This window comes from Trichechus manatus, unplaced genomic scaffold (assembly GCF_000243295.1).
Source record: "Trichechus manatus latirostris isolate Lorelei unplaced genomic scaffold, TriManLat1.0 scaffold00002, whole genome shotgun sequence".
In the NCBI taxonomy this organism is placed as follows: domain Eukaryota; kingdom Metazoa; phylum Chordata; class Mammalia; order Sirenia; family Trichechidae; genus Trichechus; species Trichechus manatus.
Genome location: NW_004443938.1, coordinates 34,342,348 through 34,358,599, shown reverse-complemented (window position 1 = coordinate 34,358,599; position 16,252 = coordinate 34,342,348). Strand labels below are relative to the sequence as shown.

The following is a 16,252-nucleotide window of genomic DNA, read 5'->3' as shown; positions in this document are numbered from 1 at the left end:
TTTTTCTCAAGGTGAATGAGTGGATTTAGTGAGCTAGTGTATGGAAAAGAGACTAGCATAGTGCCAGTGAAAGTGGCCTCTCAAACAAAAAAAGTTAAATACAACATATATTGCATGCCCTCCTCCCCATTTTGCTATTGTTAGTTAATAGGTTTGTTGAATCCTGTTATCAATGGGAAAAGCCACATCTTTGGGTCTCCTTTTTCCCTTCTTAGAACAAACTTTAGAAACATTCAGTACCTTTTTTTTTTTTAATGGAAAGAGGACCCTAGTTTGTATCATGCACACTGGAGTTTCAATTCAAAGTCAAGAACTGGGCTACAGTAAGTGAGGCAGTAGCTGGACTTTTACTTTCCCAGTAGTGACACCCTATTTTGTATTAGAACAGGATAATTCCTAAATGATCACAGAACAACTTCATGGTTTGGTGTTTGGGCTTTTGGAAAACGATGCATGTCAGATGAAAAAAGGATGAGAATTTGATTTTATACATTTAAATTTTGAGTCACTCTTGGTATTAGAAAATATTGATGACTTCTAGCCCCAGCAAACACCTTGACTGTGACAGACCCTGAGCCAGAGGACCCAGCTGTTATGGGTTAAATTGTGTCCCCCCAAAAGCCATGTTGAATCTTAACACCTATACCTGTAATCATGGCCCTGTTTGGAAATACGGGCTTTCTTTTGATAAGCTAATGAAATCAGACTAGAGTTGGGGTATCTTGTGAAAAGAGCAAAATAGACATAGACATACACAGGGGGAAGAGACTGTGAGGAACTGTCTAAAAGCCAGGAAATGCCCGGGGCTGCCAGTAAGGAAGGATGGTTTTCTAGAGCTGTTGCCCTAATTTGGATTTCTAGCCTCCCAAACTATGGGACAATAAATTTCTGTTCTTTAAAGCCACCCACTTTGTGGTGTTTTTGTTATGCAAACTCTAAAAAACTAAGATATCTGTTCAGCCTTGCCTAGATTCTTGGCTCACAGAATCTGTGAGATAATAAATGTTGATTGTTTTACACCACTAAGTTTTTATATAACTTGTTACACAGCAATGAATAACTAATACACACTATGATAGGCTCCATATAACAAAGATCAAGGGAAATGCTGCATATTATTTCCCTCTAGGAGATACAATGTAAAGATTAGCATACAAAGTTTGAAAATGTCCTGCAAAATAGAAACATGTTTAATTTTGTTCAGTCAATCATTTCCAAAGCATATTTAACCACCGATCTGGATTTTTCTGGGGGAACACCTATTTGTATTTTAGATAGATAGTTGCCATTGAGTCAACTCCAACTTATGGCTACGTCATGTACAACACAATGAAATGTTGCCTGGTCCTGCATCATCCTCACCATCACTGGCATGTTCAAGTTCATTGTTGTGGCTATTGTGCCAGTCCAGCTCACCCTTGCTGGCCCTCTACTTCACCAAACGTGGTGTCCTCCTCCAGCGATTGATCCCTCCTGATGACATGTCTAAAGCCAGTGAGTCAGACAGTGCTATTTTCTGACCTATAATGTTTTCATTGACTAATTTTTACAAGTAGACTACCAAGCTTTTCTTCCTAGTCTGTCTTTGTCTGAAAGCTCAGCTGAAACTTGTCCACCCTGGGTGACCCTCCTGATACATGAAATACCAGTGGCATCATAGCAACACACAATCTACCACAAAACAAAAAACTGACAGACGGGTGGTGGATTAATACGTTTATAAGACTACTATTTGGAATAAGAAAAGAAATCATTCCCTTTAAAGTGGTAATTGCCAGCACGACACTTCTCCCTGAGCTGAATAGCTAATTAGCCAGTTTGGTATCTTAGGTAATGGAAATAATCCTGTGGAAATTATGTAGATGTATGATCTACTGTGCTCACATATTTAAGCCCACCAGCAGTGAAAGCAACTATTCTTTCTGTAATGTTCAGCTCATTGTGTAACTCAGTAATCCCTTAACACAGAGGATAATAATAATCTTGGGAACTTGCTAAACAAAAATCCCTTATGTTGGCTCTTAGAGAAATTTCATGTAACAACAGCTGGGCATCTTATGAAACTAAGGATTTGTTTTGATTTAATGTTGATTCAGAAGGAGATACATAATTTCTCGCATTGCCATGAAGTTTTTATCTGAATAACACATTATTATACTGCACTTTGCCAAGACACATCATTTACTTGCTTTATACATGAAGAAACTAGCTTCAGATATTAAATTATTTGTAAAGCTTCATTTCTGGAGGGACAGAGCAGAGATTCAAATCATACTAAGAATGCTATCTTTCTATCATATTACTAAAAATGTTTATATACATGTCTTTCCGATATATTCATTTTAAAAATACGCTTCTCAATAGAAGGTCCTGGGTAGAATGGGAGAAAATGTAGAACAAAACTCAAATTCCTAAAAAGGCCAGACTTCCTGGACTGATAGAGACTAGAGGAACCCCTGAGACATCACCCTAAGATACCCTTTTAATGTGGAACTAAAGCCTCTCCCAGAGGTCTCCTTTCAGCCAAATAATAGATTGGCTTGTAAAATAAACTATATCACCCATGAAGAATGTGCTGCCTTAAAAAACCAAGTATACAAGACCAAATGGTCAACATTTACACAACAGCAAAAGTGAGACGGCAAGGAGGGGCAGGGAAGCTAGATAAATGGAAACAGAACAAACAGAATGGGAATGATGAGAATGCTGACACATTGTGAAATTGTAACCAATGTCATGGAACAATTTGTACAAAAATTGTTAAATGGAACCTAATTTGTTGTATAACTTTCATCTAAAACATAATATTTTAAATTGAAAATGTGCTTCTGTCTCACAGAATGTAATAAGAGTAGAGGCATTAGAAATATTTTATTCTCAAATTCTTTTGACTCTCCAATGTAGTTTTCTTTAGCTACTCAAGGCCACATGGTTCTCTATCTTCTTGGAGTTTATAGCCACACATGTTTGGAAGAAACCTTAGAACTTTTTGATGCTTGAATCTTAGCTAGAATATCACTGAGAAGTGGTTATCCAACTTGTGTTTTAATATCTTGAGTAATGAATGAGACCTCCTGAGAGGTAAAGCTGCTGACATGATGTGTTTTTCCACTTAGATTGAGCCAAAATCTGCCTCTGACCTCACCCATTGTTCTTAGTTCATCTTCTGGGAATTCACAAACCATGTGTAATTGATTTTATATATATGAAAAGCCTTCATATAGTTGATGTATTTGTGTATATAGTGTGGGAAAGGGGTCCAAATTTTTTTTTTTAAACAGATAATCTGTTTTATATAAATGGAAAGTCCATTCTGTCCCCATTGATCTGTCATTCATCAAGTGTGCATGTATTTTGGAACTTCTGTTTCACTAGTTTGTCTGTCTCCATACTAATACCATTATTCTTTTTGAATCCCTTTCTGGGTTCAAAAAGGAGAATGGTATTATAGAATTTTTCCTGCTGTGTTCATGAGCAAAGTTCCTGTGTAATTTCCCTTTCTTGTACTGTCCTGAGTTTTGGTGTCAGCATTATACTAAGTTCATGCGCCGGATCAGGAATTTTAGTAGATTGTATCTTACAAATATTCCATCCCTCTGTTTGAGGCAGAATTATAGTTTTCTAGCCTTCTGAACTCAGGCATGGCAATATGACATGCTTTGGCCAATGAATGCGAGAAGTGATGTGTAATTTTCAGGCATAAATTTAAAGGGTCAGCATATGGTTCTTCTTGGTCATTTTTCCATGCTCCTAAGAGCTTGGAAGTCTGTGTTTATATGGAGTCTACATTAACCTAGCACCCTGCCTAACTACAAAAAGCAGAACCCACAATGGTCTATAAATAGACTTTGTTGTTTGAAATTCTTGATTTTTTTTTTCCTGACTAACATAGCATAACCTAGCTGATACAGAAATTGGTTCCAGGAGTGGAGTGCTGCCATAAAAACAGCAATGCATTCTAAATTATGCAGCATTGACGTCTAGTCTTGTAGCATGAAACTGTCATTGAACACTTGGAAAGATGACAATTCATGTTATGTAGTGGAAAAAATATTGTGAAACTGTGGTCTGCGATAACTTGAAGGGCAGATTATGTGCCTAATGTGTTTGTACTTTAGTCAAAGAGGTAAAAAAATGAGTGTTATTGGGATGAGTTTATGATTACTGGCTGCAGTTACCAAGATATGGCAAGAAATAGAGGAGCTCAGAAAATATTTGCCTGGTTTGAAAGCAGGAATGAAAAGGAACTTAGAGAGCCCCCCAAACTCAGGGATTTGCAAGGTTGGAAGATACAACTGATTCACATCATCATCTAGTAAAAGAAGAAAACCGAGAAGGCCTTTGAGCAACAAATCTGCTTAAAACCTGTTCAAGGTCCAATTATTTTATACTTTGAATTTTTTTCTTTTTTGGAGTGGGTAGGGGATATCATGCATATTCATTAATGGAAGCATGCTGAGTCATGGAGTGTGTTTAAATTTTGGGTTGGAAATAAGGATTTTGAAAAATATTATCTGGTACTACATGGTTACCACAGGATATTTAAGGTTCTCAAACCCCATAATTAGTGGTTGCCCATCTTTACCACTGGACTTTGGTTGCTGATGTTTTTCATGGCACCTTCCATTAGGTTACTTGGGGAACCTTTGGTTTTCCAAATACGACAGAAAAAAACAAAACAAAACAAAACCCACCAGGGCTCCCTAACTATCACATAAAACTCATCGCCATCGAGTCGATTCCAACTCATAATGACCCTATAGGACAGAGTAGAACTGCTCTATAGAGTTTCCAAGGAGTGCCTGGTGGATTTGAACTGCTGACCTTTTGGTTAGTAGCCATAGCACTTAACCACTACGCCACCAGGGTTTCCAAACTATCACATAGGAAACCATAATATGCTTATAAGGCTTATCTAGGGATGCAAAAGCCAAAAGAGACAAAAATTTTTACCCCAATCACACTTCCTGGTTGCACTATCTTACTTGCAAGTCTTATACCCCAGCTATTTTGCTGCAACTAAAATTTCTTTTGCCTTTCACCATTACAAATGTCCCCACGGAGGGCAGGAAATACTTTCAGTGGTACAAGTATAAAAAAACCTGTTGCCATCAAGCCAATTCCAACTCACAGGGACCCTATAGGACAGAGTAGAACTGCCCCAGAGAGTTACCAAGGAATGACTGCTGGATTCAAACAGCTGACTTTGGGTAGGGGCCAACTCCTTAACCACTGTGCCATCATGGCTCCTGTACAAGTATACTACCAAAAAACCTGAGAGCCAGAAAAGTAGGTGGTACACCATATATACCATGGACCGTGTTAAAACTCTGCCTAGTGGCAAGGGCTAAGCCAAAAGTATGGCTGTCTCCATTGTTAGAATTTCTGAATGGAACAAGGTAGCACCCCAGAAAATATTTTAGTTGGAAAAATAACTCAGGGAAAGAAGACTTAGGGTGTGGCTCTTCCTAAGTAAGCCTGATAGGTTCAAAATACCTGCAACTAAATTTAGAGAGAGAGAGAAAAGCATCTCTAAACAACCATGGCACATAGAGCTGCCTGTAACAAAATAAATACTTTGAAATAGATTTTCAGAGATTATTTTGCCAAAAGAATCACCAACATGCACTAAAACAGATTATGCTTGTTTGAGATGAAAAATTATCATTGGGCCTCAGCCTTCTGCAGCAGGATTTCAGGATTGCTATAAACTAGCTCCTCTATATGTCTTTCATTCTTTCCCCTTACAAATGGGAATATTTATTGCAGTTATCTTTTCCCTATTCCACATTATATATAGTGTGTAACAACAAGGGCCTTTTAGTTCATAGGTCTCTGGATCAAGAGGAGCTATATCTGCATATAGAGACTATTGTGAGTCAGTCTTATCTTCTGTACTCTGAGATCAAAATATTGATTAGATGTAACATTGGGGTTGTCTCCCTTAGGGGGTATATTCTGCATGTGGGAAAGCAAGTGAACTGACCCAAAAGGTGAGGTGTGATAGATTGTATTCATGTTTATGCCCTTGTGTAATTCCCTTGAGTGTAGGCTGGACCTAGTGACTTGCTTCTAACTGATAAACTATGGTAAAAGTGATGGGATGTCACTTCTGAGGTTGGGTTACCAAGAGACTGTGGCTTCCCTGTTGTGCACCCTCCCTTGCTTTCTTACTTGCTCACTCTGATAGAAGCCAGCAGTTATGTTGTAAACTCCCCTGTGCAGAGCTCACATGGCAAGGAAAGGAGGGAGCACCCCAGCCAACAGCCAGTGAGAACTGAGGCCCTGAATCCAACAGCCCACAAGGAACTGAATCCTGCCAACAACCATGAGAAAGAGCTTCAGAGCCTTCAGATAAGACTGCAGTCCTGACCAACACCTTGATTCTGCCTTCTGAGAGATCTTGAGGCAGAGGCACCCCTCAAAGCTGCATCTGAACTCCTGACCCACAGAAACCTTGAGATAATAAATATTTGTTGTTTTACACTGTTAAATTTTGGGGTTATTTGTTATACAGCAATAGATAACTAATAAAACCAAAACCAAACCAGTTGTCGAGTCTATTCCAACCCATGGTAACCCTATGTGCTGCGGAGTAGAACCGCTCCATAGAGTTTTCAAGGCTATGACCTTTCAGAAGCAGATCACCAGGCCTTTCTTCTGAGGCACCTCTGGGCATGTTTGAACTGCCAACCTTTTGGTTAGTAGTCAAGCACTTAATTGTTTGTGCCACTCAGGGACTCACAAGATAACTAACACATTAGCCTATTTTTTCCTTTATATCCTCTGACTTGTGTCCTCAGAAGACAGGCAGGATGGAATAAGAGGTTTCTTCAAGTACTTCAGATTCTTGCTTTCTGGGGAATGAAAAAGTCAGTCTTCCGGGCTGGTAAAAAATAACACCAATTCCTCAGTTATTAATAGCACTTTCTGAAATTTTTCTTTTTGCCTCTCATTTTCCTAGCAAAGTAAAAGAAATTCTGGTTTAGATTCAGATTTGGATGCAGGGAGATGAAGGCAGAATAATTGCAATAATTTGCCATTCATGGACTCCCTGTATCTGTATGGATTATCTGCCATGAAACTGTATTTGTTGTTGAATGCTATCGAGTTAATTCAAACTCATAGCGACCCTATAGGACAGAGTAGAACTGCCCCATAGGGTTTCCTAGGCTGTAATCTTTACAGGAGCAGATCTCCAGGTCTTTTCTCTTGTGGAGTAGCTAGTAGATTCAAATCACAGACCTTTTAGTTAGCAGCCAAGCACTTAACCACTGCACCACCAGGCCTCCTTCAAAATGATCATATGTATATATATATGTGAAATCTAAAAATGAATTGATGTAATTCCTGCAAGGACAACATTAATATATTGGCTGTTTCCAGGTGACCTTAAATATCTATTGAAATGAACCTGTAGTTCCTAAGACTGGAAGAAAAGAATTTACTGAGATGTCAACTGGGGAGTCTCCTATGAAAACCTTGGAAATGGAGAGCTTCCACACAAGATTCAGTGCCTGGACACCTTTTAGCAACAAGTCATTAAATAGACAGGTGAGTTATATACTCTAGAATAAGACATATTTAATTTATATGTTTAATTTTACTCTGATATAGAGGGTCTCATGTTGCCATATTTTAAAATATTCTCTAAAGGATTTCATTTTTGAGTCTGTTTCTTTAAACAAATTAAACCTAGACTTGTCTGCCTCAAAGACAGTCTCTTCTCATCCAACCCCTACCTTACAGGAGGCTCAAGGTCTGCCTTTCCTTTCACTCTGTATCCGCAGAATCAAAATGGAGACCTCCAGGACACACACCGGGTTGCTGTAATGGGGGAGGAGAGAAGAGGAAGGTCTTTTGGTGGTGGTGATCAGGGAAGAGTGTTAATGTATGTTTCTCAGTGTGCTTCTTTTATCCTCTCTTCCCTTTGCCCCAACCGTTTGGTTTCGTGTGGCCTGGGAGTGCCCCCTCCTTTGAAAGATAATGCAGGAAGTAGTCATTGAATGGCAGTTCTGCTAGGCCTTAATGGAGAAGGCCAGCTGGGTCCTTAGAGCTCACATGTGGTTCAGGCACATTCACAAGAGAAGGAGACTAACCAGGGCTGGGGCTAAAGCCTGATCTAGTAATAAATGCAGTGAGCTTGTGTATGTTCATTTGAGAAAAGCTGAATTGAAACCCAGGTTTCGGGGGATGCTGGTCCTTGGTGTTTATGTCTTTTCTGAGACACAATTACAATGGCTACTCAGCAATATTTATGAACTTTCAGCTGGGCAAGTTTTATGAAGATTCAGGGCTGTGGGTTAGTAAAATAATACCTACCTCAAATGGTCCTGTTTTCACGATGAAATGAACATAGCCTGTATGTGTTTTCAAGATTAAATGTATGGAATATGTATTTCCCCAGGCCACATTAGGTAGGAACAAGAGCCAGGAATTATTACCTCTTTGTTTTCCAGAGAGGCCCCTCCTTAGGCCCCTCTGTAATTACATCCCCCGCCAACCTTTCCCACCAGCCCACCCAACAAGCCCAAGCACGTCTATATCCCAGGATAAAAACAGTTTAAGCTGAAGCGAGAGACCCCCACTGCATACATGAAAGTGATTTGTGAACTTAATGTGCTACGCAAATATTAGCTGTGAGATTGTTAGCAGATTGCCTCAGGATTGCTTAGCAACTAGGAATATATTGCACTGTATAGCAAAATGTTTTTTGTTCTTATAGCTCTTTCAGGAAAGAGTTACCCTTATAAGTCATTGGTTTGATCTCTGGACCAACAAGCAACGCCAAGAATTCTTATTCACGATTTTTTTGCGATGCACTAAGTCACAATTAAGGTAAAAGTAGCCTGATGAGACAATTACCATTCTTTCTTAAAGAAAATAAAGTATAGCAAAATGCCTATGTACCATTTAAGAGTTTTTTCCCCCACTAGGAAAAAGAAATTAAGCAATTGGTATTTTAAAGTCTGTAAACAGACTCTTCAAGTGCCTGCTTCCTCCTTGAGGGTAAAATGGAGCCTTGGGGGGCTTTAATACTCCCATGCCACAGAGGGACTTTTTAGTTTTTGCAAAAACTTGTAAATTGCTTTAGCCACTGAATTTTTAGCATTCTGTTAGTATAGTTGATTCTCCTTGGAACTATCAGACAGACACTATATACCAAGTGGACGTCTGGTACCTATAGTCGGTATTCCATAAATGTTTGTTAAATGAATGGATAAATCTGAAAATATCTGAGAAATGATGCCGGTAACACATTTAGGATTATGGGCAAGACTTGTATAACAGTGGTCAATGATTGTGGATGAGTCTTTGTTCTAATCCTTCCTGTTACCGCTTGTGGTTATGCTTGTAACTTACTTTAAAATACTTCAGCACAGACAGTGTGACATTTGAATGTCTTAGTTGAAGTTATACCCAAGGGAAGATAGTGCCCTGATCAGGAATTCACACTCCAAGGCTGGTCATCTAGCACAATACTGGAAAGGTCATAATATCTTCATTATCACCAGATACTTTACTAATAAAACCAAAATCAAACCCATTGCCATTGAGTCGATTTCGATTCATAGTGACTCTGTAGGACAGAGTAGAACTGCCCCATAGGGTTTCCAAGGAGCAGCTAGTGGATTCGAACTGCCCACCTTTCGGTTAGTAGTTGAGCTCTTAACCACTGTGTCATCAGGGCTTCACTTTACTAGTAGCATAGGAAATATCAGAAATTAGTTATATCAGAGCAATTAGTGGCTTGTTAACTAGTCAGATGAATGTTAGAAATAGGCTCTCTTTGGTAAAATTAAAAAGGTATTCAAGAGGTGTGGATTGACCAAAATATTCTAGAGAGTTCTCTAGCATGCCTATACCTTGTAGAAGAATCCAGCCACGCCTGTAGCAGGTGCCTTTAAGGATAGTGCCATAGGCTTCATCTGCAAGTAAATAACCTTGTGTCAGACTGGAGGACTTTTGGTAGCCTGAGGCCAACAACAAAGATAACAGAATTGTGTTTCTGGACTGTTGTCTAAAATGAATGAAACTTTGACCTAAAGGACAGAGAGCTGGGACTTCACTAAGCCTACAGAGAAGATTGCATGGCTTATTATTTGGGCTTATTGTATTTGTTTAGTGAAACTCTAGGTATGACACAATTTAGTGTTGGTTGCTTACCTGGTGGTGAGGTTAGGGAAGAGGCTAACCTTCAAACTTCTTAGGTGGTTACCACATAGTATCTGTAAGTTGTGCATGACCAAATTAGCTTATTTTAGTTTGTAATACCTGCTTTCCATTCTTTGTTACACTTCTTCCTGCCCATTTCTTTTGGTCAGCCATTTCTTCATGTCCACCTACTCACTTGCTTCTGCTGTCAGCTTACAGCTGTGGGTGCATAGAGGATTGTTAACTGAATCTCCCGGATGGAGTCACTGGAAAGAGACAGACACCTTCCTGGCTGTGTTTGAGGAGGCTGTAAAGACAGACCACAGAAGAATAGGCACTAAGATGAATGCTTAAAAATAAGGGGCAGGAGAGCTTTTTATGGCAGACAATGGCTAGGTTTTCTTTTGCTCAAACATTGCAGCTTTCAAGATAAGGAAATAAGAAACCATATGCATAATCACTTTGTGGTGTGCTGTGTTAGTCTTGTGTCATATACAAAGCAATTTTAGTTGTAACCACTGGAGGTCATTAGAGATCTTATGGTATATTTTGAGGCTGATTGTATCCTTTCACCATACTTATTCAGTCTGTATGCTGAGCAAATAATGTGAGAAGTTGGACTATATGAAGAAGAATGCAGAATCAGGATTGGAGGAAGGCTCATTAACCTGCGTTATGCAGATAACACAACCTTGCTTGCTTAAAGTGAAGAGGACTTGGAGCACTTACTGAGGAAGATCAAAGACTATAGCCTTCAGTATGGATTACACCTCACCATAAAGAAAACACAAATCCTCACAACTGGACCCATAAGTAACATCATGATAAACAGAAAAGATTGAAGTTTGCAAGGATTGCATTTTCCTTAGATCCACAGTCAATGCCCATGGAAGCAGCAGTCAAGAAATCAAATGACACATTGTGTTGGGCAAATCTGCTGCAAAAGACCTCTTTAAAGTTGTAAAAAACAAAGATGTCACTTTGAGGACTAAGGTGCACTTGACCCAAGCCAAGGTATTTTCAATCTCCTCATATGGTTGTGAAAGCTGGACAATGAATAAGGAAGACCAAAGAAGAATTGATGCCTTTGAATTATGGTGTTGGCGAAGACTATTGAATATATCATGGACTGCCAGAAGAGTGGGCGAAGCACGCCAGAATGCTCATTAGAAGCGGGGTTGGTGAGACTTCATTTCATGTACTTTGGACATGTTAGCAGGAGGGACCAGTACATAGGGAAGGACATCATGCTTGGTAAAGTAGACAGTAAACGAAAAAGAAGAAGACCCTCAATGAGATGGATTGACACAGTGTCTGCAACAGTGGGCTCAAACATAGCAACGATTGTGAGGTTGGCAAAGGACCAGGCAGCATTTCGTTCTGTTGTACACAGGGTCACGATACGTCAGAATCGACTCAATGGCATCGAGTTGATTCTGACTCATATGTTGTTGTTGTGTGACACTGAGTCGATTCCGACTCATAGTGACCCTATAGGACAAAGTAGAACTACCCCATAGGGTTTCCTAGGCTGTAATCTTTACAGGAAGGAGCCCTGATGGCACAGTGGTTAAGTGCTGGGCTGCTAACCAAGAAGTCAGTGGCTTGAGACTACCAGCTGCTCCATGGGAGAAAGATGTGTCAGTCTGCTTGCATAAGGATTTATAGCCTTGGAAACCCTAAGGATCAGTTCTACTCTGCCCTATAGGGTTGCTATGAGTCTGAATCAACTCAGTCACAATGGGTTTGGGTATTTAATCTTTACCGGGGAACCCTGGTGGCACAGTGGTTAAGCTCTGAGCTGCTAACGAAAGGTTGGCGGTTCAAGCACGCCAGCCATTCCATGGGAGAAAGAAGTAGTAGTCTACTTCTGTAAAGATTACAGCCTTGGAAACCCAGTGGGGAAGTTCTACTTTGGGTTGAACTCATAGGGTTGCTATGAGTTGGGACTGACTCAACAGCAATGGGTTAATTTTTTTTAGGAGCAGATCGCCATGTGTTTTTTTCCATGGAGCAGCTGGTGGATTCAAACCATCAACCTTTCAGTTAGCAGCTGAGCGCTTAATCATTGCACCACCAGGGCTCCTTAGATTAACATTAGGCCTGACATTTTGTCACTGGAAATTACATCCTGAATTCTTCTTTCTCCGGGACAAAAATATGAAACTAGACTGTTCAGTGAAATTGCTTTGTTTGATAGCAGTTGTGTTTCTGCAGAGAGACGTATCTATTTCAAAGTTCCATGAAGCAGTTATTATATATTCTGGGCTGCTGATTTCAGAGGAAATTACATATGAATTTCTGGACTCTAGATTTGGCATGGTGAACCTATCTTTAATTTGTAGTGATGGTTGTTGTTGTTGAACATTAGTTCATTTCTCAAAGTCTGCTTAAGTCTTTCTTATACATTTTCCTCCCCATTGCTTTTAGTCTACCATTTCTTCTCTTCTACAGATACCTACCAACACCAGATGTAGTAGGATGGCAGGAATTTAATCCAGTTGAGCTGTGCTTAATTTTAGTTAAACCTAAAATCCCAGCTCTTTTTTTTTTTTTGATTAAAGTTAGTACAATCAAATTTAAAAAATATCTCTATTGAGATGTAATTTCACGTACAATAAAATTCACCCATTTAAAGAGTACAGTTCAGTGGTTTTCATACATTCACAGAGTTATGCAACTATCACCATAGCCTAAGTTTGGAACATTTTCATCACCCCTTGAAGAAACTCCATACCCATTAAGCAATCACTCCCCATCTCTCCCTTCCCCCTGCCCTAGGCAATCAGTCACTAATCTGCTTTCTGTCTCTATACATTTACCTAATCTGGACTTTTCATATAATTGGAATCATATAATATTTGGTCTGTTGTGACTGCCTTCTTGACTTAGCATACTGTTCTCAAGGGTCATTCCTTTTTATTGCCAAGTAATGTTCCATTGTCTGGATATACCACATTTTATTTGCCTCTCCATCAGTTAATGGACATTTGAGTTGTTTCTACCTTTTAACAATTGAGAATGATGCTGCTAAGAACATCTGTGTGCAAGTTTTTATATATAGGTGTTTTTATTTCTCTTGGATATATACCTAGGAATGGAACTGCTGAGTCATATGGTAGCAGTGCAATTAACTTTTAATAAGTTTTTTTTTTTAATCATGTTTATTTCTTTAATTCCTGTTCCCCCATAACTGTGGATAGGCTTAATAAATAAGGGAAGTTAGCATTATTTGAATGCCTGAAATCTTTACATGTAAACTGGGCTATATTTGTGCAATACCTTTTTCAAGGCAGAGAGGCCATTGTTTTATAATTTCTGAACAACTGTATTTTATTTCAGGCAGTTATAGTAATAAAGCTTAAACAGGATATTGCACTATTGGGAAATATGTTGTCATAATTTTCTTTAAAAGTTTCCTATTAATCTCTAATCTCTATGAGATATATACAGGTATCTATGATTTTTCTTTTCAGTCCTGATATTCCATTTGTTAAGTTTTAAGATTTCTTAAATGGAGTTTTATGATATTTAAGACATTTTTCAAAGTTCAGCTTTCTAAACTATCCTTCTGGGAAACTCTCCCTCTCATCCCAACTCAAATGTCACCTCTCTTGGGAAGCCCTCCATCATGGCATTTCCCCCAATACATTATGATTATAGATCCACATATCTAATGTGGTTTCCAGCTGTGTCTTTACCCTGCAACTTGACCAGGTTGACTTTTCCTGTGACTCTTTAAAGGAAACTAAGGTGTTTGTGTCTGTCAGGGTTGGAGAAACACATGAAAAGTTTGAATCAGTCTCCTTGCAACACTGGTGGAACCAGTTTCAAACTGTCTCTGCTCAGCAGGTAACACTTTATACAAAGGCCTTTATTCCAGGGCTGGAGCTGTTCAAGCTTGTAGCTTTTCTAGGTGGGTGGGGCAACATTTCATGCAACTGCATTCCAAGAGAAGGATAAATTGTCCTTGCTCTGTGCTTGTGTGCACGTTGGGGGAGAGGGAGATCACAAACAGCCCATGAAGGGTGAACTAATGTCACTTGTCAACATCAGAGCGGACTAGAAATGGGATTGGCAGGTGGAAACATGTACCAGTAAATGTATATTTAAGAAAGGACACCCCCTCCCAACTTGTGCTTCAGTATACCCACCCACTCTTTTCAACAGCCTTTGGAGGGACTGAGTTGAGGATATCTCTCTCAGTTGTGTCTACAAGAAAATCTAGTATACAATTTCTCAGCCACAACATACTTCTGGGTTAATTTTGATAGAACAGCTCTATCACTCTGGTTTATTGAACACACATTTGAGAGGAGACTATTTCTGTGTGGAGGTGGTAGAGAGGGGATGAGAGTATTCAAAGATTTACTGTACACGTGTATCTAAAATTAGTTTTCTCAATATCCAAGACAAGTCTAGAAATTTGGGTTACCCTGACTTTTCTTTCTTCCAAAGCCTAGTATTCTGGACATGTTCCTGTTTTCCCACATAAGTCGGTTGGCTATGGGTAACCATAGTAAATATTAGCATTTGTTGTTGGGATGATTTTTACGGGTAGATGAAACTAAGAAAGAAAATATTTAAATTTGAAAGGAAGGAAGAAACAAAACCCTAAAGCTCCTTTTTTGGTTGTGGGGAGGGAGAAGGAGAGAGAGGGAGTGTGGATGGTGGAAAGGTCATTGGCAAGGTCTGTGCACTTGAAATTCTCATTTTTCGTTTTGTGAATAAGCAGTGCTGCTGCTATCCTTTTACAATGTTCAACTTCTCTTTACAGCATTTAGCTCCACCTGCCATTTTGTGATATATGTACATATATATATATGTACATATATATATATATCTCCACCACGTGTCTGTCAGTTTGTCATACTGCGGTGGCTTGTGTGTTGCTGTGATACTGGGAATTTTGCCACTGGTATTTCAAATACCAGTGGGGTCACCCTTGGTGGACAGGTTTCAGCGAAGCTTCCAGATTAAGACAGACTAGGAAGAAGGACCTGGCAGTCTACTTCTGAAAAAATTGGCCAATGAAAACCTTATGAACAGCAGTGGAACATTGTCTGATATAGTGCTGAAAGATGAGCGCCTCAGGTTGGAAGACACTCAAAATACGACTGAGGAAGAGCTGCCTCCTCAAACTAGAGTTGACCTTAATGACTTGGATGGAGTCAAGCTTCTGGGACCTTCATTTGTTGATGTGGCACGACTCAAAAAGGAGAAGAAACAGCTGCAAACATCCACTAATAATCGGAATGTACAAAATATGAATCTAGGAAAATTGGAAGTTGTCAAAAATGAAATGGAACACATAAACATTGATATCCTAGGCATTAGTGAGCTGAAATGGACTGGTATTGGCCATTTTGAATCAGACAATTATATGAGCTTCTGTGCTGGGAATGGCAAATTGAAGAGGAATGGCATCATGTTCATCGTCAAAAAGAACATTTCAAGATCTATCCTGAAGTACAATGCTGTCAGTGATAGGGTAATATCCATACTCCTTCAAGGAAGACCAGTTAATACGACTATTATTCAAATTTACGCACCAACCGCTAAGACCAAAGATGAAGAAATTGAAGATTTTTACCAAGTTATGCAGTCTGAAATTGATCAAACGTGTGGTATGATAGATTACTTTTGTGTGTGGCCTTTCTAGCCTTGGTCTTGTAACTTCCACTCAAGTGATTGGGTGGGACTCTCTGATAGGGTAATTGTGGCTCACCAAGGGGATTGGTTAGTTTTGCCATCCCACTGGGCTTGAAATGAACCACCCCAGAGGTGGGAAAGAGAGGAGAATCCTACCACCATCAGAGAAGATCAGCCAGGGGCCAGCATGTCCTTTGGACCCGGGATCCCTGTGCTGGGAGGCTCCTGGGACCAGAAGACAGAGAGAGAGCAAGCTGTAACCCTAAAGATGGTGAGAAGTGGTAGCAGGAGAGACCCAGCAGGAGATGGCATAGTGGGCTTCCTGGCCCACAGAGAGAGAAAGCTGAGTGCCTTTGGGCAGAGGCCTAGGGCCAGGGATAGGCGTGCCTGTGAGCATGGTTGGAAGAGGCTGTCCTGATGGAAGAACTGTATCTTTGAGTGTTCC

At 39.7% G+C, this 16,252-nt stretch overlaps 1 protein-coding gene across 1 annotated transcript in view; it reads left to right on the top strand.

Annotated features, from left to right (window-relative positions):
• The window catches only part of ECT2L (epithelial cell transforming 2 like), a 101,266-nt gene that overhangs the window by 3,638 nt on the left and 81,376 nt on the right, over positions 1 to 16,252 (top strand). The window contains exons 2-3 of the mRNA XM_004368877.2: positions 7,387 to 7,554; positions 8,726 to 8,838. Of these exons, the coding sequence (XP_004368934.2) occupies positions 7,453 to 7,554; positions 8,726 to 8,838 (215 nt within the window). The 5' untranslated portion in view covers positions 7,387 to 7,452. The remainder of the gene's footprint in view (positions 1 to 7,386; positions 7,555 to 8,725; positions 8,839 to 16,252) is intronic.